Source organism: Leptonychotes weddellii, chromosome 7, assembly GCF_054177405.1.
Source record: "Leptonychotes weddellii isolate Sample4059 chromosome 7, ASM5417740v2, whole genome shotgun sequence".
Taxonomy (NCBI): Eukaryota; Metazoa; Chordata; class Mammalia; order Carnivora; family Phocidae; genus Leptonychotes; species Leptonychotes weddellii.
Window position 1 is genome coordinate 95,476,503 of NC_138375.1, and position 26,412 is coordinate 95,502,914.

Sequence of the window (26,412 nt, forward strand, 5' to 3'; positions counted from 1 at the left end):
AAAATGCACTTTTGCATACATTTGGTGAATTCTCCCTGACTCTTCATAATGCATTTGTGCAAATGGAAAAGATGAATATTCATCAAGGCTCTTTGAATATATTACAGTTTAAATAATTTGGGTCTTAATATTTATAGTACATCATGAAACATAATTTTTTCATTAAAATAAATGGATACTATGTCAAAAGAGGGCGACTGAAGAAACATGAAATTACACCACTGAATCTAATATTAAAAGTTGAAAAACATTATTTGAAAGCACTTCCCCCCCTTCAAAAATGTTAGCTATTCTAGAAAGTATATTCCAGTGTGTCAGGTTGGTGAGTACTGAGTCAAAATGAGGAAGCAAGCAATAAGCTGGTTGACCATCACACAGGAAGGACAAAAAAGGTTATACTACTGCTCCTAGCTGGTGATCTGAGAGAAAGGGCTCATTTCCCTCCCTTCTAATAATACCACCTCCGCTAAGCCTGACAACCCCGAGGAAACACTATTCTGATAAACACCAGGTACATCAACACCAGCATTTCCTAGGTAACAAGCACGGGGCAAAGGACTGCCCATGAGTTGGTTCATGTGATCCTCACAACAACCTTACGAGGTTACTACAACCATGACCCCTCTTCATAGATGAATAAACCAAGGCTTACACAGCAAGTAAGTGCTACAGAGTGGAGCTCATCTCTTAACCAGTTTGTTCCCTACCCCACAAATCCCTTTTTCCAACTTAACCACTGTAGTTTAACTCTTGAATATAGTTTCCATAGTGAATTGGTCTCTGGCTTGAAGATTAGCTTCTTGATTAGGCTAAACCTAAAACGTTAACCACAGATTAAAAATAAGCAAACAAAAAGAAACAAGAGTCCATTCTAGGGCCCTAGAAATGTATAGAAAGGAAATAACATTTGTTTATGCATTCATCAGGTCTTCAATGGGCACCTACTCTGTGTCAGCACTATTCTAGGCCCTGGGAAGACAGCAGGGAAAACAGGAAGAATCTCTCTACTGTCATGAATTTTTCATTAGAGTGATTAAGAGATACGTAATAAAGTAATAAACTAAATTGTGTACTATACTGAAAGGGGATAAAGCTATAGAGAAAAGCAGGGTGTACAGCCTGCAGTGTGGGGAGCAGTTTCAAACAAATGGTCAAGGAAGACCTCAACAAGAAAAAATGTGATATGGGGAGGTTCCCACACACCAAGCAGATGAAGCTCACGTTCCTAATCAAAGAGAAAATTGGAGAAAAACACTGTCAACTAGTTTTCACTATGTTTCTGCCATCTATCCGTTCCTCCGAAGTACAAAAGAAGTGAGGATTTCATATGATGGCCACATATACTATTTTTAAACTTTAATCATCAAGGCTTACAACCTTATTTTCCTACAGAAAAATAAGTTACCACGGGTCCTGCTTTTGTCTCTTGAAATTTCCATCTTTCTTGCCAGAAAGCAGCATCTGTATAAATCCCCCTGCTTCTGACAACTCTGACTTCTTTGATAAACTACCCATGTGTGTGGGGAGGGACAGAAAGATGGGAGAAGCAAATGGAGAAATGAGTTTTCCCCTCTTCAGATTAATGTATATGAAATATACATCTGACACTTCATCAGCACTCCCGGCTGGTGTCCCAGCAGGCGGATACTGGCTGAGCATGGATTCTGCCAGCTACCAGGCTACTTAGGATGAATTGGCAACATGCCATTTATCTGAAATGCCCAATGTGTCTGGGAGAAGGAGCACAATGACATTTAGCATTGCCAAGGAAAACTAGATACTTCAGGCTAGGAATTAATCTCCTCCTTGAGAAGGTAGTTAGCATTACCCTCAAGCTTGCCTATGGCAGTTAAATCACTATAGGTCATGCATTTACTAGTATTCATACCTACTAAACCACGAGGCCTTCATTTATATCTTACTAACATATGAATACCTCTCAGGTTGAGAGTCTGTACTTTTCTGAAATGTTTGTTGGTGTGTTGAACAGGAAATTCTGTTTTGTCAAGTGTAATGCTGTCATGTGGACATTTTGATTCCTGTTTTTCCAATTTTTCCACACATGAAGACACATATTGCTTCAGATTAGTTCTCCAATGAGCCAACAGAACATTTAAATCAACGTGACCACATCATGACTGCTTACAAGCATATGATTCGAATTTCCTTGAATGTGGACAGTGATCCTCTCTTCACTATTTTGTCACATTTTTTGAGCAGCCAATGTGGAACTACACGAGACTGGTTCATTACATGGACTTCATGGCTAATCACGAATTTAAGATACACACAGAACAAAAACAAAGAGGTTGTAGATGGATAGTCTTATTAGACCACCCATTACAGCACAGAGAATCACATCATCACTCTTGCCTTGCAAGTAGAGTCATCCGTCACTTTGTAGGAATAATTATTCATTCCATCAACAATATTTATTGAATACCTCCTATGTGCAAGGAGTTGTGCCAGGAGCAGTGAGGAGGACAAAGTCAGAGCAGACAGGAATTCTGCCCTCAAGGAGCTTGCAGTCTAGCAGAGGATATAAAGCGCCCACACAAAGAACTACAACAAATGTGCACCAGGATAAACACTGTCAGGAGGAAGGGTGACTTACAGTTCTAAGACAGGGGCAATGGAGTTGAGAATAGTGGCCTAGAGAGAGAATCAGAGTGAAGCACTTTCTACGGTTCAGTGCACCACGTGACACATCACTTGTTTAGAAGGAAAAGAAAAAAAAAGAGTTCTAAGAGGGCATTTTCATCTCTCAACCATCATTCTCTATCACTATAGAGATAGTTCATTGTAATCAGTAAGATAATTTAGATGTAATCCAATCCAAGAAACATGAAACAGATTAATGGTCTTCAAAGGGTACCAAAAGCAGAAAAAATCATTAGCCTGCACTGGGAGACATATTGAAATAAGCGATATGGCCCAGAAAGCTGGGCAGATAGCAGAACCATGAGGAAATCAAGATGGTGCTCTGCCTGGCAACTCTCCTCCAGCGGCTACAGCTCTTACTAGGAGAGAATGGGGGCGGGGGGCAGGGGGAGAAGACTTGGTCAAACAGTCTGCAAATAGTTCTCCTTCGACTACCATCAGGAAGTAATGAAGTCTCTGAAGGAAAGACATGATGAGTTTTTCTGAAGTCTTTCTCTGAAGGAAAGACATGATGAGCCTTCACTGTCGAGTGAATGGTTAACTGCAGTCTGGCTTCCGTACTCAAGCTTACCCATAATATGTTACTAACAGAAGTAGTAATACTGCTAACATTTGAGACTTGTTATGTGCCAGGTGCTATTTTAAGTTGCTGCCTATGGGATTTCAGCACTTTCTCTAGTTTTGCTGTCAAGCAAATAGTATAAAAACTCACAGAACTGATAAGCTAATAATTAAACGACTCTTCGGTAAGAATTTCATCAGACATATTTTGAGGAGTACTCTTTCGTGTTTTCTATTAATAGTTCTCTTTACCTTTTTATCTCATTCTCAAGTATTTAAGTCACCTGACATGTGTTTTACCAATGAATGAATCCATTTCCGAGTATGGGACGACCAGTATTAGATGAGATATATTCCTTTTAACAGCGTTGTTTTAATCAGAATCATTTACTCGGCAATCAACATACAGGATTACTATCTGAGTGTTAAGAGTAATTTTGCAGTGACCCAAAAAGCACTTGTTTAAAAAAAAAATCACTAATTGTGAGGCATTTCCCTCTTTCCTTAAAAAGTAAATGCTTTCAGTAAAACAAGCTCTTGATAAAATTCCCCAAGAAGAAAAAGTAACATTGAACTTGGGGATGGGATGATGGCAAATGGTTTTCAATTAATTCTTTTTCTGTAGTTTCTAGTTTTAGTTGGGTAGACTTTCTAAACTGACCCCTTAAGCTTCTTTCCTACTTTTGTTCTTTCACTTTTGATTTAACTTTCTAGTTGGTAGGTTTCCCTGATTTCAGTTTCCTAACTTTTTTTTTTTAAGATTTTATTTATTTATTTGACACAGAGAGAGAGAGTACAAGCAGGGGGAGCGGCAGGCAGAAGCAGAGGGAGAAGCAAGCTCCCCGCAGAGCAGGGAGACCAACTCAGGCCCGATCCCAGGACCCTGGGATCATGACCCGAACTGAAGGGAGACACTCAACCTACTGAGCCACCCAGGCACCCCAAGTTTCCTAATTTTTTATGATTTTTTCATTTTGACTGTAACTATCATCATTTTAACTGTGCCTTTAAATATAAGTCCTAAAATTTTCATGAGAGGAAAAAGATGAACTTTGGTTCAGAGACCATAGTCAATTTTGAAGTCATAAAATATTCTGAAACTTTTTTAGGGATAATTATTCACTGTTTTCACAATCTTTATTATCCTAGAAGTAGAATCAGGGGATTCCAAAGTTGATTTCCAGAGACTGCTTAAATACCTTTTTTCATCTTGCAGGTGCAGCTGAGTTGATAAAATAGGAGAAACTAAGTGATTTGCCGAAGTTTATACAGCTATCTAGTGGCAAAAGTAAGACTAGAGTCCTGACCTAAATCAAATCTCTCTGCATTATTGAATGATTCTCAAATATCCAACTTAATTTATTACTAATGCATAAAATTATAAGGCACCATAATATATTATTTGCATCTCCATCAGTAAAAGATATTTAAAATCTATTCCCAAAACATACAACCCTACCACCAAAAATAATTTAAACAGAGACTTCTAGGCTGTGCCAAAGGATGAAGGAGAGAAGGAACAGGCCCAGGAGAAAACAAAATTCTAGGAAGCATCGGGGTTGAAAATCAAGATCAACACTGGAAGAAGTGAACAAGGAATGCAGGAGGCCAAGCTGCAAACAAATACATAAACACAGATGCCATGGGTCAACCAGTAAATGTGGAGAGAGTCCTGAGGTGGGGATAACGCGACCAGTTTCAATTACCACAAAAAAGAAGGGTCCAGGCCAGAATCATCAATGGAAAGGCAACGTAGGGGAAATTTCTGATGGGAAGAAATATGTTCGCATGGCCCAAAATTTATCTTCCCTCAGAATGTTTACTGATGGTGAGATTAAAAGTCTAACTCCAGTGGAGACATCAACACCATGACTGTGTGTGCGTGGGGGGGGGGGGGGGAATTAACATCACAATGAGGGACATAATGGGCCTGCAGAAGGCAAGCCCTGAAAGGACACGTCACCACCCATGTCCTATTCTGGTCTGGAATGCAAAATGTGAACCTCACAAAGAGGAAACATCAGACACATCAGGCACGTGTAATAGGAGAAACATTCCATTCTTTAAAAATGGGAAGGGGAGGATAGTCTTCAAAAATGTCTATGCCATAAAAGACAAAGTAAGGCTGTGGAAAAACTCCAGATTAATAGAGACAAAATAGACAGGACAATTAAATGCAATATATGACCCTAGATTGAATCCTACACTGGAGGAGAAATGCCACACAGGACACGATTGAGCCAATTGATAAAAATGAAATACAGAATGGAGAGTAGATAAAAGGCTTGTAGTCAACATAAATTTACCAACATTTCTGACTGTGATAACAAAGGGCCATGAGACACACCTTACTCTCAAATAGTTCAAGCAGTTATCTGAGTGTGTGTACATAGATACGTATATACACACATATGTATATATCTACCTCAGCCTATATCCAAGGAGAGAGAAAAAGCAAATTTGGCAGGAAATTAATAGCTGGATCAATATGTTCTACATATTTTTCATATTCTTCCAACTTTTTGGTAGTCTGAAATTATTTTCAAATAAAGAAAATATTTAAGAAAAACTCAGATATTTTCATTTCTTTGGAGGGAAGAGAGGAGATAGTCAAGGTAACAGAAACACTACAGAGGGTGGGGGCGTGGAGAGGAGACTTGGAAAAAATTAGCACACTCAGTGCAAAAAATTTCACAGTGCTTCATGTTAAATGTGGATAAGTTCAAACCTAGTTAAACTCAATACACTTAAAATAGTCCCTAGGGTGGTGGGGAGATGAAACCACATCGAGGCACCATGGACACCAGCAGAGGACACTCACCAGGCTGGCGGTGAGCGAGGGTGCCGACTGGCCCAGGGCCTGGCTGCGCATGCGCACGAGGTTGGATGTCTCCGTGGAGGCTGGCCAGGCCTGCCCTGCCACAGGGTTTGGAAGGAGGTACCTCCCTGTTGGGGTGAAAGAGAAGACAGTGTAAGTGGCAGGCAGAACATCAGCACTTCTGTGAGAATGGCAAATCCTTTCTTGGCCATTCCTTCTCTACTGCTTCTACCATACTCCTTACATTTTTTCATCGCAACCAGAGGAATATTGTTTTAATTAAGTCAGGGGATCCAGTCCCTAGTTCTGACCCTGATTTCCCACATATACCCAAGGAAACCTCTTCAGCTCTGGCATCGGCAGCTTTCAGCAAGGGCAGGATCAAGTATCTTGTTACTTCTGCCTATTCCACAGGAACTTCTGGAGGATACATATAAATACACAAAGCATCCTCAGCATCATTGAAGTAAACCTGCACTTACAAATGGACTTTTTAAATATCTAATATGAAAAATGATCTCAAGATCAACTAGAAAAGAGTTGACAAAGTAGAGATCATGACCAACAAAAGGAAGAACTAGAATTCTGTCATGGTGAAATGGGGCTGCTGCCTCATTCTCAAAGCTTCACTCTCTGAAGAACTGGTGGTCACCCAACCATGTCCACAGGACACACGTGGTATCCATTTGCATACATCAGGACATCAATGTCAGACTAGGTTCACGGAGCTATTTACGTCACCCCTGAACTCTAATGTATGTGTATGTGCCTCTAACAGTCAAACAGGCGAACCAATTTGCATTACATTACTTCCTCAAAGTAATGTAGTTTACTAAACTAGTTACCAAAGCACAGGAAGTAAGGTTCCTTGACTTCAGGGAGTTAGGATGGACATGAATATTCATGCAGCAATGGAGCTCAGCGAAAATAGAAAACATGTTTGATTTTCATGTGTTTCACACTAATACTAGCATAATGACTGGCCATAGCAGGTGCTCAGTAAGTATCCCATGAATGATTGAAGAACAAGTGGGCGCTTCTTCCCCCCCCCAAAAAAAAAACACATTGGCAAAGAGAAAAGATGGCAGGCAACCCACAGAACCTCATTCAAGGTTGAGGGGGCGGGCGGCATCCAGCCACATTCCTCTCAGAAACATGAGGGATTGCAGCACGTGTGGCTGGGTGCCCTGTAGCAGAAGCAACATCTGGATTTTCCCCAGCAGGTCTGGTCCTTGTAAAAGAGCCTCACGCTCTTACTTCAGTCAACAAGCATATCCCACTGGTTAATAACTGTTGCCATGTATTAACTGATTTACTAGCAGTGTGCACGGTGACCACTGGTACTATCAAAGTACAGGAGCAAGCTACAGCTCCCATCACTGTCCATGTGAAGAGGTCTAATGCTTTCATCCCAGCGCTTTCAGAAATTTGTATTTTAATTGCAAAGCAAACAATTACTTACTTCGCCAAAACTGCTCTTTCGTTATATTATATAGTGAAAGCACAGACTCCAGAGAAAACAAGATTTGCTTTTGAGATCTTCATCTTGCCTTGGTGACAAATGGGGAAGGAAGTTAGCCAACCTTTCCTGGCCTTGGTTTTTCCATCTTTAAAATGGGAAGAATGGGACTGTGTAAATTGTTGAGGGGATTAAAAGAATTTTCTAAGTAAAGCGCTGAGTAAATGTTAGCTACTTAGCCATAACAGTAGTAAAAATGGTAAGTATCTTTTTTCACTTAGGTTTGGTTACTTTTCACTCACAAGCAGGAAGTATAAACATATATATAAAGGAAAAAAGTCACCTACAATCACACTAAGGAAAACCACTATCAACATTTCAGTGATTTTCTACCAGGCTTTCTTCCTGTAACCTCTATTTTCTTGCAAAAATGGAATCATACTGATTTTTGTTACCTGCTCCCTCCAACCCCACAGAATAGATTATGACCTTTTCCAAACAAATACATATAGCAAATGCCAATTAATTGAAGCATAAACTCTATTACCGAATATTCAAATGTAATTACTCTCTGTGATTCCGGTCACCACCTCAAAAACATTCAGCCCTATTTTTATGCAGGAAAGATCATAGAATTGGAAGTCCAGAACTTTTTTTTTTCCTTGCCTTATTTTAAAACATCAACTAAAAGCTGGACTAAGAGGGGCTTTGGGCAATCTGCCCCCTTTAGATCCAAAAGCAGGACATTAATAAAGAAGGACAGGAAAACTATAGACTGCATTTAAGAAAACTAAAATCAGTATTACATGAATAAATGATTTAACATAGAAATAACTGTCTTTGACAGACATCTGTTAAAAATATACCAACCTCCAGTGATCAGAATCCATAGATGTTTTTTCTTCTGATCCCTTCTATTTACTATATTTTGTGTTTTATATTTTCTTTGTTCATATTTCAGAAAGAAGCCTGACAGAAGGTACAGAGGCTGTGTGATGTCAAGGTTTACATCATGGAGAAAATCTACTTTGGCCTCACCACTATTCTGCCCCAGATGCTTCATTTTAAAGAAAACCAAGGGTAGATACAAAAACAGTTGAAGAATTTAATGTAGCAATGGAAAAATTTAGAGGGCAAACATTTCAGTTAACTGAATAATTTTATATATCAGTCCTTGTTTTTTCTTTTAGTAGAAAATAATTGTTAGAATATCTCCCCTATAAGCCCTCCTAAGGTGAATAAATAGGTATTTATTTCTTTATCCCTAGTACCAGGTACAGTACCTGGCCCTTAGTAAGTGCTCAATAAATGTTTGTTGCCTGAAAGGCAGTTAAACTACACTATTTGATCAATACTTGATCAAATATAAACAGAAAGAATAAAACTAAACAGATGATTTTCTTAAATTTCATTTGTAGCATAGCATAATAGCTAAAAATCTGTTGAGGTCTTACTATATGCCAGGCACTTCCAATATCTTAATGACCCTATGGTGTACTAGGTAATATTATCTCCATTATAGGGCATACAGCTATTAAGTCGTTAAGTTATTAAGTGGAGATAGATTTTATAGAGAGAGAGAGAGAATCGCTGAGAAGATGGGAAATGGTAGCAGAATAGATTAAATGAGATAATGCACTTAGCACACTCAACCTGGGACATGGGAAACAGTCGATACGCTATCGCCACTCACATTATAACTTTTTAATTCTGTCAACGTCATCCCCATGTCCACCCTAGGAACAAAACAGGGCAATGTGTTCTTAGAACACAAAGGAAATAAAGAAAAATATTTAATAATATTAAAATAAAGGCTAATATTTCTTTGTGGAAAGGATAAACAACAAATTCAGAATTATCGTTATCTCTGGCAGAGAAAATGGGGAATGGGCCTAGGGAAGAAAATGCTGTAATATTTTATTGTTTTAAAATCGTATGCAGGCAATAATGGGGTCTATGAGTCGAACGTAAAAGTTTAAAGAATTTAAGTTTTCACCTGTGGCTTTAATAAATTTAATATTAATACATCTGAAGAATGTGGCAAGTATTAAGCTTAGCTAAAGCTGGCTGGTGGATATATGGGTTGTAGTGATTTATTCTCTATTAATTTCTGTATATGCTATTATATAATGTTGCTTTTAACAATTCCTATCAAAACATGTGCTCCATAATCTAATAATCTCCATAATCTAATCTGCTCCACCCAGCCAGGAGTACATTCCTTCCACCCTAAGGCCACATCAGGGAGGGATCTGCTGATGGTGGGAACTTTGCAGTGGGTCCGGGTAGGGAAGCAAGGAGCGGGAGGAGAGGTCCCATGAAGCACTGGAGCCAAAGGGAACCATGAAGACACTTACCACGGTCCTGGAATGAAATTCATGGCAGGGGACACTGGGAAAGCCTCCCTCTGTGCCAGTGGGAGAGCAGAATGGAAACAGGGGCAGTTCTCGAATAAATCCTCGGTGTAGGAAATTCATATGCTAGGATCCTAGCTCAGGGAATCCAGCCCCGCCTCACAAGGGAGGTCAGACTCAGAACAAGCTCTGGGGGAGGGGCACAAGCAACAGAACCACGTCCCTTCCCTCCATTCACTCCAAAGCACTTTGAACACTTCAGTTTCATTAGCTCTCACAGGGCACTCGAAAGCAAGCAGAGACCACTACTAACAGGACCTCCATACGTCCTCTCCTCCAAAGTCACTCTGTCTACCACCACCCCATACATTTTATGTACTACTGTACCATGTGTAAGGCTCATCTTGGCAGCAAGGCCAGACATGTGCCTTATCAAAGGAAAACCAAGTGCAACACTAAAGTGGTAAGGACAGATTTTAATCAGTAGTAACTACTGCATCAGGAAAAGAGAGTCCAGTGTGAACTGAACTCACCTTCAATTTGTATACAATCACTGAGTGTTTTAGTAAGAGAATGAGGGAGTAGGGCAGGGAGCCAGTGGGGGTTCAGTCGAGAGTGAGGGAAGTGAAAAATGACACAGGGTCCTTCCATGAAACTGTGACCAGGCCAGCTCTGACTGCCGGCTGGCATTTACCAAATTCAGATTCTACCCTCCCACAGAGCCTAGGAGAAAGAGACCTATCTGTTGGCCAAACAAAAAATTTTGACAGCCTTGAGTTTTTTCAGGCAGGCGCTTTAGGAGGACTAGGGTCATGCTAAGAAGGTTGCCTTGAGCTGTGAGAACCTATGTTGGTGTTTGTTCGTGTCTTTGTTGACTAAGTTTGAGGCCTGGTTGAGAAGGAGGGCTCAGAGGAAACTGGCTAGAGTTTGGTCAAGGAGAGACGCTCCGTCAGGCTTCCATTCTTTTATTATGTCACCAGACGCTAACCCAAAGGAGACATTTTGATGTTCAATAATTGATCAGTTTTGGAATTCAGTTTGAACTAAGTTTTTCAACTTAGTCCATATATTTACCTCATACAGTCTTCAAACCCAACAGGACATAAAACAATAAAAGTTGCCAGTTATGTTACGGTTGACTCTACAGCCTAATTGCTGAGTACCAACTCTGACCCCCAAAAACGATTCCATCACTTATTCATGAACTCCCCCAAGTCTCAGTTTCCTCAGCTGTGAAATAGGGGTAAACTTACAGGGTGTTCCTAAAATCCAAAAAGAAAAAAAACATCATACAGCGGACATTCAATAACATCAACTTACAAAAGTAAGAAACACAAAACTATCCATGACACTATGTATGAGAAGGGGAGCAAGAAATAAACTTTTGTTAAGCCACTGGAAAAATAATTAAATTAGGGAACACACACAAATACAATGAAATATTTGTAATCCCGTCACTGGTTAGATTTTGGATGTCATTATTCTTGCATGAGTTTTATCCTTAGGAATCACATGAATGTTATAAATTGAATGGTCTGTGAGCACAACACATGGGAGGTTTTTATTCCTGCCTAGACCCCCATTAGTGTTAATAGGGAAAGAGGACAACAGATGGATTTAAGGCAGTCATTAGAAGGCACTAACATCACGCCATACTTGGTAGTGACTACATCGAACTTTATATAAATTCGCTTTCTGATGACTACCAAGAGCCTCTAAAAAGTGTGTTGCTGTTGGATTCATGCATCATTTGCTGCCTACAATTTAAGAAAATTAGCATCTGTCAACTGCATTATTCAGCTGCACAGGGTGGAAATTAATGGATAATACCATTCCTAATTTCTTGTAGGAGAGGTGAGCTTGCCTACCAATCTGGCTGCTTTATTTTAATACCAAATGGAGCTTGCTGTTACAACTGGAACGTGATCAGCTCTATGCTCTTTGGAAACACATTTATAAAATTCGGATATGTTTATTATAGCATTTATTACATATATTCTACTGACATAACTAGAAATTTAGAGGCAATAAATAGAGGTCCAGATTAAAACTGAAATCGGTTGGCCAGACTGATGTTAAGAACTTGTCAGGCTTCAATCATGGAGGTATGAGTTACTTGAATAGGCTTTTATATTGGTTATTGTTACTGTTTTGGTCACGGGGCCTCTACTTAACAGAATGGAAGATATGCAGCCTTTTAAGATTATATATTAAAATAAGTAGATTACTGAGCCTAGACCTACATTGCGCCTTGGTTCTATGAAGGCTACATATGGTCTCTTTAATGGGGTGTGTTTTCCTTTGTTTCCATCCTGATCCCAAGAAACAAGAAGACCTCCATAAATGCATGCTTTCAAAAATGAAATACATGTTTTCAAAGCCCCCCGAAGCATGAAGTATCCCTGTGAAGTAGGAAAATACTGGGTCAGCAATAATTTCAGCAGAATGGCTATATAAGGAATTAAATATAGCCTCTGGAGAACTACTTTATCATCTGGGAATAATGGTACCTGACTAGATTTAAAAGCTTCCAGTAAAAAAGTTCCTTATCACCTGAAGTGCAACATAGATTTAGCAGTCAGTCCACAGTCTTACATTTTGGGTGATTTCTCTTAGACTACAAACAAGCCATCAAAGGGAAAATAAGACCTAGTAACTACTAACAAAGCAGTCCTTGGATACGGCTTCTGGCGCTCAGTTATACATAAAACTCTGGAAAAGTTTGTTTATCCCTCTAAGGCACCAACCAGGAACAAAAGGGCGTTGAGGGAGGAGCTATGTTGCTCTCAAGGGTTCTGGCCAGGGGGCGTGGGGGAGCCACAGGAGGAAGGGAAGGAGAATGGGCGTGGCAATATGGGAGTCAAGGGGCTGGGGACAAAAAGAACCATGTGAAGCTACCACCATGCTGCTGCCAGGAGCAGGCAGACGGGGCCACACGCTCATCTCCCTCATCCTTAATCTTTACATTTTGGCTACCAGCCTGCTGCTGACCTGAGCATCTGCTGAGGCTCTCAAAGTAGTTCCCTGAAAGTTCACGTCCACCACTAAAGTGGGAGGAGGGACATCCCACTATTTCACCCTCCCTGCTTCCAACTAAAAGCTCCCTTGCTCAATCCCACTTCTGGGTATATAGAGAAAAGAACTAAAAGCAGGGACCTGAACAGATATGTGTACACCAAGTTCATAGAAGTATTATTCACAAGAGCCAAAAGATGGAAACAAACCGAACATCCACTGAGAGATGAGTAGATAACCAGAATGTTGTATATACATACAATGGAGTATGATTCAGCCTTAAAAAGGAATGAAATTCTGACACATGCCACAACATGGGTGAACCTCCAAGACATGCTAAATAAGCCAAGCCAGGGGCACCTGGGTGGCTCAGTCGTTAAGTGTCTGCCTTCGGCTCAGGTCGTGATCCCAGGGTCCTGGGATCGAGCCCCGCATCGGACTCCCTGCTCCGCGGGAAGCCTGCTTCTCCCTCTCCCACTCCCCCTGCTTGTGTTCCCTCTCTCACTGTGTCTCTGTCAAATAAATAAAAAATGAAATCTTCTTAAAAAATAATAATAAAAAAATAAATAAGCCAGGCACAGAAGGACAAATACTGTATGATTCCTCTTATGTGAGGTTCCTGGAATGGTCCATTTCACTGAGACAGAAAGTATAACCATGGATGCTGGGAGCTAGGGAAAGAGAGGATGAGAACTACCGTTTATTGGGTACAGAGTTTCAGTTTGGGAAGATGACGATGTTCTAGAGATGGATGGCGGTAACAGTTGTACAACACTGTAAATGTACTTAATGCTGCTGAATTGGACACTTAAAAATGTTTAAAATGGTGAATTTTGTTATGTATATCTTAAAACACACACACACACAACCACCTTCACTTGCTTAGCTAAAACTATGCACCTTCCCGAGAAAAAATAAGTCTGTTTTACTGTCTGGGAGGCATCCACATTAAACCAAGTCAGCACCTGCTCTTGCAAATTACACTCAAATAACTTGAGCCGTTTGAATCATTTACAAGTCAGAGGAACTGAGTTTTTCCCAGGGCACTCCCAAATTTAGAAATGGAGAAAGGTTAAAGGGCAGGAGAAGTCACTGGCTGAAGCCCGGGAGAATGCCTGAGTCAGCAGCCACTGTCCTCAAGTATACTCCATCATCCTCAAGATGTTCTTCTCTGCTCCACTGCTCACTCCTAAACATTGGTTTCCTCATCATAGCGACTGTCACACTCCCAGCAATTAGAGCCTCCCTTTATTCATCTTCAGCTGCTACTACAACAGAGACATGGTTCCTTCCATCTTCCCTCTCACATGGGTGACTGACTTCCAATTTCTTGTCCCACTGCCAAAGAATAACTATACCTAGACAGCATCAGCAATGCTGCTACATCATTCTTCTTAATGGCACAAATAAATATAATTTGAGAAACCAACAGACCTGTGACCAGAGATCGAAGTTCACTGACTCCTATACAAGCTGCTATTCTTGCCTTAAAAGGAAAAAAAAAAAACAAAAAAAAACTATGTTTACTCGCACAAGGGAAGTCCAAAGCATAGCCTTGACCCTAAGTCCTTAAAGACATCACTGCCTCCTATACAGGGAGCTCTAATTGACAAGGAAACTGAACGCTGAATGGAGAGAGTACGCATGCCTTCTGAGAGGCTGGTAGTCAAAGCATGGGATGCAATCCAGACACCAAGGTCTGAGCCCAACCAACAGCACGATGCAGCCATTTCTAAACCTCGGTGCTGTTGCAAGACTCAAATCCAATGGTGATGCCCAATCTCACTGCGTAGAATACTATCACCAGCATTCTATATTTAACAAAGGATGGCAAGGCAACGATATTAACCACAAGGGCCTGGTGAGGAAGTGAACGGGACACTTTAGAAAGATGGTTGCCACAAGCAGAGCAGGTAGCAGAAAGTAAGAGTGTACCGAGTCCAGACTGGGTACGTGGCACAGCTTTCAGGGAGTCGCAAAAGGCCAGTTTCACACCATGAGAACACTAGGGACTGTGGAAAAATAACAGCACACTCATGTCTACAATACACAAGTCAAAGCCTTTGGACAAACCATCTCTGGCTGCCACCGCCACTATCAACTACAGCTGAAGTTCTGTATAAAAGCAACTTTAGTTGTGGGCAATACAGTAACAGGATTCAAAGGTACTCTCTTCACCCTCAATCATAGACAGCCACCATGTTGCCCTTGGCATTTTATGATAAGAGGGGGAAAATGCCAACACATTGTACATTTTTAAATGGAACAACCTGCATCTGTACTTAGAAATACATTTGTTCTTTTTCCTTTCTTCTGTTTTCCCTTAAATTGCTCTTTAAGAGGAAGTATTTCTTCTCATCCACAAAGATTACCACTCTCAAACTCTAATACAGGAAGATACTAGGATCAAATGAACTAATACCTGAACTAGAGCTTGGTAAACTGCAATGTTCCTATTATTATAGGTACTCACAACACCCAGCAAATTCTCCCGTTCTGCAATGAGACCCAGCCCTAGCCAGCAAATCCCTGCTGCACCTCCACCACCAAAATGTCTCCATTCAGATGATGACTATCTGAATTTAAAATTCTTATAAAAAAATACATGATAGTTTTGCCCTAAGCGCTAGCTGTATAGACCAAAGGCTAATGGGACAACTTAAAACTGATTTTTAAATAAGTATTAAACAGAGCCTACTCTAATGAGAACATGGTCTCAAGAATCCGAGAGCAAGTGGTATGTCTCGGAACAGCTGTCTGCGTGAGGGCACCCAGGAGCTGGGTGGTGGCCATGTCTAGGCAACGCTGGGCATAGGTCAGAGTTAACATCTGCAATCTGGCCTCCCTCCATCCGCGTATTGAAATATAATTCAGCAGAATGAATTGCTAGAGATGCCTAAACCCCCTGGGAAATGACAGATATTGATGAATGCTGTTGGGAAGATATATGGAAGGAAACGGCAAATAAATAGAACCATTTTTTCTCAGAGTCAGTTTGCGGATATGCGGAACAGCTGTTAAACTACTTGTCAAGCTCCCCATTCTCCCTTCCTCTTGCTGCTTCCTCTTCCCCATCTGCCTCCAAACCTTTCTAAAACCCCCGGGAGGACCAGAATTTTGTACGCTTCAAAACACCAACCAAATGAGTAGGAGTCATCCTCTCCTCCCCCATCACACTCTGACTTCCCCACCCAGTTTGTCCAATTCTTTCCAAAATATCTTTCCATCTAAACATGTTCACTGCCCGCTCTGGATCCTGGAAATAGGTTCCATGTTTAAACTCATGAAACTGTTGAATCCAAGTCCATCCAGTCAGGAGGTTGAAATCCAAGATTCACAGCCTATGGCCACATAGTAGCTGCGTGGCCGTAGTCAGACTTCTTATTCTCCTACACCCCAGTTTCCAGCACACGTTCTGTAGAATGGAGATGACTGAGCAAGCCCATACTGTGGCTGTGAGGACTAACTGAGAATGTGAACAGAGAGCCTCTCAGACCATCTGGCAAAGAGAGTCCTGGGATACCCAATGACTTATCCCCTCTTCTTTCCAGTGCAGAACACCTCTTCCTGCCAAGGGCACTCCTTCTTGGCATCATCCGCAGACAGAATCAAATTCTCTCCAGCTTAGGACACTTCAGGAATAACTGGCTCTCATTCCTTCATCAAGTGAACTCAGGAGCATAGAGTGAGAAACCAGGCAGACACAGGTTTGCATCCTGGTTTCCCTATTTATTAGCTAGAGAACCCTGGATACATTACTTTTCCTCTCTGAGCTCTCTTTTCAGATCTCTACTGATGATGACAGTAAGTAACACATGTCAAGTGCCCAGCACAGTGTGGAACACACAACTTGTGTTCAGTGGTGGTTTAGGTCCCCATCCAGGATGCTTTACCCATCTTGGCATCATGGGTATTGAACCCATACCCCAAGGCACTGCTGGCCTTCCCTATTCCTATGTGGCTCCATGCATAGAGAGTCCCATTTATTGTAATACACAACCTGCTCTCTCCACTGTAAACTCTGTCACCCGGGACTGTACCTCATAGGCATTTGCAGCCCTACGTCACATCCCGGACACCGAAGCTACCAAACTTAGACATGATCACATGCTTAATGTCTGTGCATAGTAACTCTCCATTTTATCTCTCATTTATATTTCTACCAGGGTTCATATTTTTCCATTACTGTGTGGTTCCACGTTGCCTAGAAAAATACTCGAATTTGGTTCGTTAGTTCTGTAACAATAATGGCAAAGAGTCAGCAGCCTTACTTGTCACTTTTCTTGGTTTTGACTTTCACTTCTGAAACTCATCTCCAAAGAAGTCCGACACCTCCACAAAATACTCTATCTTTTCAAAACAAGCTGGTTGGCCTCAAAATACTAGACGACAATTCCATCCCAAAGCAACAGAATACACATTCTTCTCTAGTGCCCATGGAACATTCTCCAGAACAGATCACATCCTTGGCCACAATCTTTGGGAGAAATTATGAAGCCTATACAATTCCATTCTTTTACACACTAAGATGCTTTGATTGACACACCCAAATGTCACTGGCAGCCCTGAGATGCTAAACATTTCTTACAACTGCCCTACATCTAAACACTTATGACAGAGGCCAAGGAGGAACTAGCCATCAGGAGCTTTACAAGAGAAACAAAAAGAACAAAGGCAGCCACAAGGTGATAAAACAAACTCTATGTCACAATGCAAGCAGAAATTTCCAGACAAGTCCTAATTTCCCAACAAGTTCTGTTTATCCAAGGAAACTTTTATATACACAGTCTAATTCACCTAACAATGTACTTCCACATATATTTATTTGGAACAGTTTCTAGTTCCAAGCCGACATTTCTCCCAAACAGATTTGAAATTCTTTCTCCTCAATAACAATGTCTATACTTTCTGAAGAAACTAGTATTTTTGTCTTCGGAGATGTTTATTGATACTGGTTAATGAGTAAGCAAAAAAAAAATCTAGAACACAACTGTGAAATGATCCTTCAGAAAGTACCATATAGTATTTCTCCCCCAGGGATTCCAAATGGTAGTGTGTTAAAGACTCCATTTCCAGGGAGAGAGACTTCCACCAGGGAGTGTATAGCCTGCTCTCTTACCTCTCTTAGTAGGAAAGTTCATGTCCCTCCTACCTGGTTTAAAAGCAACAAAATCTAAGAACTGATGTTATCCAAACTGCCATCGATACCCCAAATTTAGCTCCAACAAATCACTAAGTGCTTTCCAAAACCTAACACAACACTGCCCTTGTTTTTAAGAAGAGAAAAATTAAAGCCATGATTATTATCCTCCTGACTGCCTAAGCACTGCTTAGAAATTAATGAGAGGTATAGGGCTGGAATTCACCCCCCATTTCTGGTCTATTCCTTAGTCACTGAATTCTTCTGAAAGCTTGGAAGGCATTAAGCAGCCTTGAACTCCAGGGTCAGTTCTTCATGCTTTGAAGTAACAATATCACTAGACTCGTCAGCATTCCTTTTTAAAGAATTCAGCCATGGGGGCGCCTGGGTGGCTCAGTGGTTAAGCGTCTGCCTTCGGCTCAGGTCATGATCCCGGGGTCCTGGGATCGAGCTCCGCATCGGGCTCCCTGCTCAGCGGGAAGCCTGCTTCTCCCTCTCCCACTCCCCCTGCTTGTGTTCCCTCTCCCGCTGTGTCTCTCTGTCAAATAAAGAATTCAGCCATGATTATGGGGAAATCAGTGTGCTTGGTGCTGAGGTGGGGGAAGGTAGCCCTTTGGTTGTTCCAGTCACCTTCTAAATAGCCACCTCTCAAGACTGACAGTCTGATCATTTTCTTCTAACAGTTCCATTAAATGCACTTAATCTCTCATTACATGAACCCACAGAGAAGACTATGACTGTTGAAAGCATGGCAACAGCGTTGTATACAGCCTTGCTCACATCAAAGAGGATATCATGTACCAGGTCTGCTTGGGGTTGTCCACAAAGATGGTCCTGTCTCTGAGTTGACTAACCAACCAGAGGGTCAAAGAAAACATAAAAAAGAATATTGTACTAATATCTATGTGTAAGGCCTCTAACCTCTTGCCTTTCTTACCACGCACGTCCCTATGAGACAGCATGTCTGAGAAGGCCTAGGTACAAAACCATTCCAGCCTTTACTGAAAGACTTTGCAAATAAAAATAAAAGACGCCTAAGTACTTTTGAATTCAAATAAATCTGAATACATATGCCCCAAATTTTATATTGGACGTAAGTATACTAAAAATATTATTAGTTGTTTATCTGGTATGATTAATTGGGTGTCATGCATTTTGTCCGGCAACCCTATTTACTGAGCACTTAATATGTGCACTGCAGGAAATTTTGCTTTGAGGATACAAGAAAAAGTTCCTGGAGGAATTTATCAACTAGTAAAAGGGATGATAGGTATACCAAAAATAGAAAATATAAAGTGACCCACCCCCTAAGAAGAGAGCAATGTAAGCAATGGAGGGGGAAGGAAACAGTTCAAGTAGGGCTGTTGAAGAATCAGCAAGTGATATGAAGAGGTGTTTGGAATGGAATTTGAATGGAGTAAAGGATCGTGAGTTTCACTTCCCTGTTTCGTACACCTAAGTAGGCATCTCATTGTTGTGAGGTTTTGTTTTGTTTCGTTTTGTTTTGTTTTTAAAGATTTCATTTATTTATTTGAGAGAGAGAGAGAGCGCGAGCACAAGCAGGGGGAGGTGCAGAGGGAGAAGCTGGCTTGCTGCTGAGCAGGGAGCCCAACGCGGAGCTCGATCCCAGGACCCTGAGATCAGGGCATGAGCCAAAGGCAGACACTTAATCAACTGAGCCACCCAGGTGCCCCTTACTGCTGTGAGTCTGTACGTGTATCATTTTCCCTTTTTTTAATTATTTATATATGCCACTGCAACCAAAACCTAGTGAATGGCCCACAGCAGAAAAACAAAATGCTTTTGCACTGATGTTCCTGGTAACCAAGACAAGCACAGTGGGTGACCCAACTCTCACTACTTAACCAAAGAAAAAATTCAAATTGAGCAGACTAATTTAAGCCCTGTTTTCCTTGTTCTGAGCCCAGAGAAACTTGCTTCAGAATTAAAAAAAAAAAAAAGGACATTGACATACATGATTATTCCTGTCCTCTAGAGTGATATAAGGCAAAACTACAGGCACATACTACATTATGGGACACTAAGTAACAATCGAGGGCACATAGCCACGCGCGCATGCGTGCATGTCAATGCAGACTGCATGTCCAGTTACGTTACTTTACATACATACAGGACTCTCTTTCACAGGGACTTGCTGCTGGGAACTCTGCCACCTTATGCAAGATCCTTCAAGCCTAATTTGGTTCAGCATTCGTCATTTAAGGTGGGAATGATTCCACCTGTGTTCTTGTTCAGAAAAAGGGAACCAGACATTTCCATAATGCTGTACTTTCTTTTTAAAAGTTTCACCCCCAGCCATGAACAAGTTAGCAATGGGTTAAAAGCAAAGCAGCGACTGGCCCTCCAGCTCTCCCTCTGGCCCTGGTGTGACGCAGGGCACCTGATACTGAGTCAGAGAACAGAGAAATGATCTGGCCAGGCAGGATGCTGGAAAATAAATGTAGCCCTGACAATATGCGTTGATTAAGTACTTGAATGACAATGGAACATGACAATGACAAATGCAGGCTACCACCACCGGAGTCATTAATATAGCAGAAACACTAATTTTTATAAATCTTTAAACTTCCCGGTTGGTGGCATTTCCATTTCTTTGCCTACTCTTTCCACGGCAGAGCTGACATCAAGTCAGCTTCGTTTTCCGTTTCCACCCAGGAAGTTGACAAACAGGTCTACATTCTTGATCTCTGATTAGCCACTGGAAATGAGTTTTAAACAAGAGACGGAGGGCCTGGAGTGCTCGGTTTCAGAGGCCAATGACAGGACATCACTGGAATGTTCCCCCAGAGGAGACAGTGGTCTTCCGTGCTCAACAATGGAGCAAGTATTTATGTGGGAAGGGAGAAAAAGAAGGGCAGCCAGTCTCTGCAAAGATGTCCCCCTCTCTCATCTTGGTAGCAAAAATTATTTACTACTCAAGCTCAAAGGGACTTTGAGACGGTCTGATCCAATCCACTCATTTTACAGATGATTAAACTAAGAACCAGAAACCAATACACGCCTTACTTAGAGCTGTACTTCTCACTACAATCTGGGCCTCTGATCCCCATTTCAGGATTCCTATCACATCCTGCAACATCACTGTGTAGCATATCAAGATGCTGACTCCACCCAGCCAAGTCACTAGCTCTCGATCTTTAAACCCTATTCAGTGTAATCCATGTATCCCATTCTCTTCCTGACACATGTCTCCCCAATCGCTACTGCATCACACCCAACTACCACGCCTGTAGTTTCCAGAAGATTCCAGCACATGCGCAGTTAGCACCTTGCATGTACCTCTGTGCAGCTGCACTGTGGTTTCACTGTACATGTTAAGAAAATGTCACCAGGAGAGCCACTAACCCATGTCCAGCTGCATACAGGTGCTCCAACATGGCCGGAAATCTCCCTGGCCTTCCCCAACCTTATCTCCCCTCCCTCATCATTCCAGGAGGGCTCTATGTGGGATTTAACAGGCAACACTGATTTTCTATGACTTCCAATTTATATTTCATGTTAACTATAATATAATCAACTTTTGTGGCTTCCTCACATACATAGTGAAGTGTCACAGGGACTTAAAACCATTTCGTCTTTTATAGATGATACATATAAGGAACAGAGAGGATAAGCTTGGAATCGGCACACTTTTCAGAACCTAAAAGCAGACAATTCATAAAGGACAGGAAAAACTCGTCCAGCCATGCAGGCCTCAGTCTACCCTATTGGAACAAAACAAAATGTCAGGGATGTACACAAATATAAAATCAGTGGAGAGAAAATAAAACAGAACATGATTGGGCCCGTTCAAAAAAAATCAACCCCTTGATAAAAATGCCCCCAAACCACACACACCCCCGCCCCCCCCAGAATCAACTTTCTAGTCTAAAGAGAATTTGAAGAACAAACAACTTGAATCTTTGACATAAGGATTCAATAAATTCATTTTTCTCCCAGGAAGAACCAAAATCCATTATTTATAGAACCACACAAGAACACAAAAAATATGGGGGAGACATTAAGAGAGCAGGAGAGGGACTGAAACGGGGAGGGAGGAAGTCTAGTGATGTCCATCTATCTTTCATTTGTTTCTGTAAAGTTTCTTCATTAGCCTGATACAGAGAGCCTCCTTATCTATTTAGACACACACAGCTTTTAAAATAATACCAGCAGAAACTTTGATTCAGACACTCTTCCTTGGTGTACTTTAAAGAAGCTCAGGTACAACATTTGATTTGCCACATCCACCATACAGGAGAACATCAAGCAGGGGACCTTATTTTGCAAGTGAGAATGGTTCAGTTCTAGTATTCAGCTGCTTTTCCTACCCTAGCAACCTTGAAATTCTAGGTCAACAATGATGTAAGGTCCAAGTTACTTTTTGCTCTGCAGAAGGCACCTCAAAAAGCTTAAGAGAAACTGAGTCTTCTATCAACATCTTAATACTCAGAACTAATTTTAAGTCCTTTGAACTCGATCTGGTACAAAACTGTCCAATGGCTGATGAGCCAGCTCCGCTTATGAAGCCTGGGTCCCAGCACTCTCTGGAGCTCACATCACTTCAAAGCTAACAGCCTCGTCTCTCATCTGAATTCCGGTATAAGAAAACCACATTCGATTCTTCAAGTCCTCATGTAGACTCACGCCTTAATTAATTCTCCCAGCATGCCTGACATCATCACCTCTTGGGAAGACTTCCGTGGTACCAAAGACCTGAAAGAGCTATTGGAGTTTCAAGTAGGTCTCTGCAGCCTGGTTCTGAACAAGGTGGCCACATGGCAGTTCCTAAGCAGCAGGTGACCAGGGGCCTGGGAACCACCTTACAATCACCCTGTTAGGGGGAGCCATGACTGCTTGGTAGGCCATCTGCATGGGAGACGAGCCGCAGCAGAAGGCTCCCCGACAGAGAGCCACTGGGAGGCAACATCTGCCAAAGGAACCGGCTAACAGCTGCAGGCCCCATTAAGTAGAAGTCTCTGGAGGCTTTCCTACTCTGACAAGGAGAAATCGTACAACAAAAATACACCATGAGACTCATCTTCTAATTAGAACACCTAGATGCCAACAAAATATCCAGACATAAACGGACATAGGAGCGGTGAAGACAGCAGTAGGTTTAAAGGCTATTTACAAGTCAGCACTCTCACCAGGAAGAAGATGCTAAAGGAGTTGCCTCTTAATTGCCTAGCAACCCAGAAGAATGGGTAGACATCCTCCAGTTTAATCAACTATTGTTGATGAACTACACAATTTTACAAGTTCTAAAACAAAACAGTAAACCAACCTAAAACAATGCCTGCTCCCTCTTATATGCTTTCAGCCTGGAGATTTTTTAAACATTGACAAATAGCAAAACAAATAGAAATAGGTTTTTAAACCGGTACAACCCTAAGTGAGAATTATCTGTGGATCTGGGGTTTTCTCCTTGTTGGCCAAGAGCCAAGAACCCAAACTGAGAGCATCACAAGAGAGCACCATTTACAACAACTGTAAATGTCTTTGCCCTTTAAGAGTTTCAGATTTTGCCAGATTTCAAAATATTAACATTTCACTCATCCTTCAGGGACTGGTTAAGTCCAACTCAGTCCACCCAATGTGCAGTCCCCAACACAACCACACGCCCAGGGCCCCACTTCCAGTCCTCCTTTCAAGCTCCCGTGGGCTTTGACTCCACCACTGAGCAATTCCACTAAAGGCACCAGAACTCCACTCATTCTTACACAGCTTGGCCCCTCCTCCCCACCACTGTCTTAAATGACCCTCAACCAGGCCTCTCTGCTATGTTCTGTGGAAATACTATTCCCAGTACACCCATTTCCCTGGTGTCTTAACATTTTCCTCAAACATGCAGATAGCCTTCACTTTTGATTCATGACCTCAGACCTTAAATCGGTTGTCAATGCTTCCAAGCAATCCAATTACATTTATAGCTCCCTTCCCATTCTCCACGACTCTATGACTTCCTTCTCTACTCCATATCCATATAACCCTCCTGAGCACGACCCAGGGGTCTCATAATGCACTGACACAAGTGAAGCGACCAAATCTATTAAACTACCTACTTTTTATTAAGCAAATTTATTGAAAACAGCGATATGGAAAGGAGACATTTAAACATGAAACTTCTTACTCTCAAGATACATGTAGATTCACAGGTAGCAGGAAGAAACAATACACAGAGATCCCAGTTATGTTCTACCCAGTCTTCCTCAATGGTAACACCTTGCAAGACTACAGGATACCATAACCATCAGTAGAATGACACCAACACAGTCAAGATCTAGAACGTGCCCATCACCAGAGGATCCCTCATGTCACCCACTTATAGTCACACTTACCTCCCTCCCACCTTAAGCCCTGGCAACCACTCACCAGTTCTGGACTTCTACAACTGTGTCATTTCAAGAATGGCATATACAAATGGAATTAAACAGCATGCTTTTTTATGCAGTCTAATTCCCAGGCTGTCAGCCCCATCAACAGTTCGTTCCTTTTTATTGCTGAATAGTATTCCATGATACAGATGTATCTAGACTACCAGCTTTTGCATCCTTTTGCTCCTCCTTCCTCCTATTTCAAGGGAGGAAGTGCCCCTTCTCCTATAAAAAAGCCACCCTTCTTACATGTGCTGCAGATACATTGCTGGGTTCCTCCTAAAGCCCTTCCCTTTGGCTATCATCTTTCTTCAGTTAGCACACCAGCACCTGACAAACACGTTCACATGGACCCATACTAAGATGTTTCCTTCTGACCCCTCACACCCTTCCAGCTCCTCCCCATGTCTCTAGTCCTCCTCCCAGCACGACCTCTCAAAAGAGCCACCTACACTCAACTACCAACCAATTAGCTACCTCTCATCTCTTAACTACCGTTTGTTCTTAACCTACTCCATTCTAGCTTCTTTCCACACCTCCCTACTCTTCCCAAGGCAACCAGTGACCTATTGTTGAATCCAAAGACAATTTCTTATCATCATCTTCCTCTCTGAGATGGAGCTAATCCTTTCCTTTCCAAAATACAATTCTCTCCCTTTCTGTGATTCCACAGTCCTATCTGATATACCCAGTTAGCAGGTCTTACAGGTATTCAAACTTAACATACTGAACATTCAGTATTCAAACTGAATTTATCCCATTTTCTGTATTAAAACCTACTTCTCTCTCAGGCCAAGCACAATGTTGTCACGGCCTCTTGTGTAGTTGTATACAGAGGCGACAGCCCAGCAAGGAGCATTCTAGTGCCCCCCACAGCGGCGCCAGGCTGACATTTGGCTGTGACCATGTGACAGAATCTTGACAGAAAGGATGTGAATAGGCAACAAGAATGTGACTCTTCCAGGCTGGGACTTTTAAGAAGTTGGAAAGCTTTCGCCTCTGTTTTTCCACTTCTCTCAGCTGGAAGCTCCGTGTCTTACGGCCGCACGGAAGAATAATACCAGAAAATGGAAGGAGCGTGGGTCCCTGACTCATCATGAGGAAGACAGCTGCCTGCTAACCAGCAACACATACATGAGCAAGAAATAAATGAGTATTGTGCTAAGCCGTTGATACGTTCTCGTTTGCTTGTTATAACATCCTAACGCACACCACTTTGTCTAGGCATTCTTTTGATGGAATTATGACAATAAAGAAATCTAGGGCATCAAGGAGAAGATTTAGGAGCAGTATTTACTAAATATCAAGGCTTTCCAGAAAAAAGTCTTATTTTATGTAAATTCACTTTAATCTCAATTCTTTGTCTCGCCCACTAAACTAAGGAGGCATCTAGGATGAGAAACCCGTTACGCTCTATGCAGCACTGAAACACAAAGGCCTCCAGGTTAATTTTAAAGGAAAAAAATGTTTTCTAGGATTGTGCTGTTTGTTTTTCCCTTTCCCTCTTGAAGTAAAATTCCTCTGAAATGCTTTTAAAATTTTTTCAGGTGTCATTCCAAACTGATTTGCATAGTTCAAGAAAGAAAAATGTCTCAATATTGCCCCCAAAATAGAACACCAGATCCTAACTGTGTTAGAAATCCTAGTTTATACTATCTACAAAGTTGGTTTATTATTATTAGAAGCAACTTGCAAACATATATAGAATCCTCTTTGTTTTACATTCTAAACAAGCCACTATGTTTTGGAAAACACAACTTTCTTCATAAGGAAAAGGATCATGACTATTAAGGCTGCAACATACATCCCAGTTGTGAAATTCAGGACCAGGATTCAGGGTATTCCTTTGCCTATCAAGAAGGCAGCACTCAGGATCCTGAGGTTCTCTCCTTCACTGTTCAGCTTCCTTGCTGTGAACTGTCAGGCACCTTATCACATATTTACGCCTTGAATTAGGGGTCTGTAAAATGATTAGAATAATGCTCCTCTTACTCATTAGGGGGCTCCAAAGCTCAGTGTTTACTGGA

At 41.5% G+C, this 26,412-nt stretch overlaps 1 protein-coding gene across 6 annotated transcripts in view; it reads right to left on the reverse strand.

Annotated features, from left to right (window-relative positions):
• MAST4 (microtubule associated serine/threonine kinase family member 4) overlaps positions 1–26,412 on the reverse strand; it is a 519,579-nt gene that overhangs the window by 356,116 nt on the left and 137,051 nt on the right. For all 6 annotated transcript variants that reach the window (XM_081825660.1, XM_081825659.1, XM_081825658.1 and 3 more), the window contains exon 3: positions 6,044–6,168. In XM_081825660.1, the coding sequence (XP_081681786.1) occupies positions 6,044–6,168 (125 nt within the window). The remainder of the gene's footprint in view (positions 1–6,043; positions 6,169–26,412) is intronic.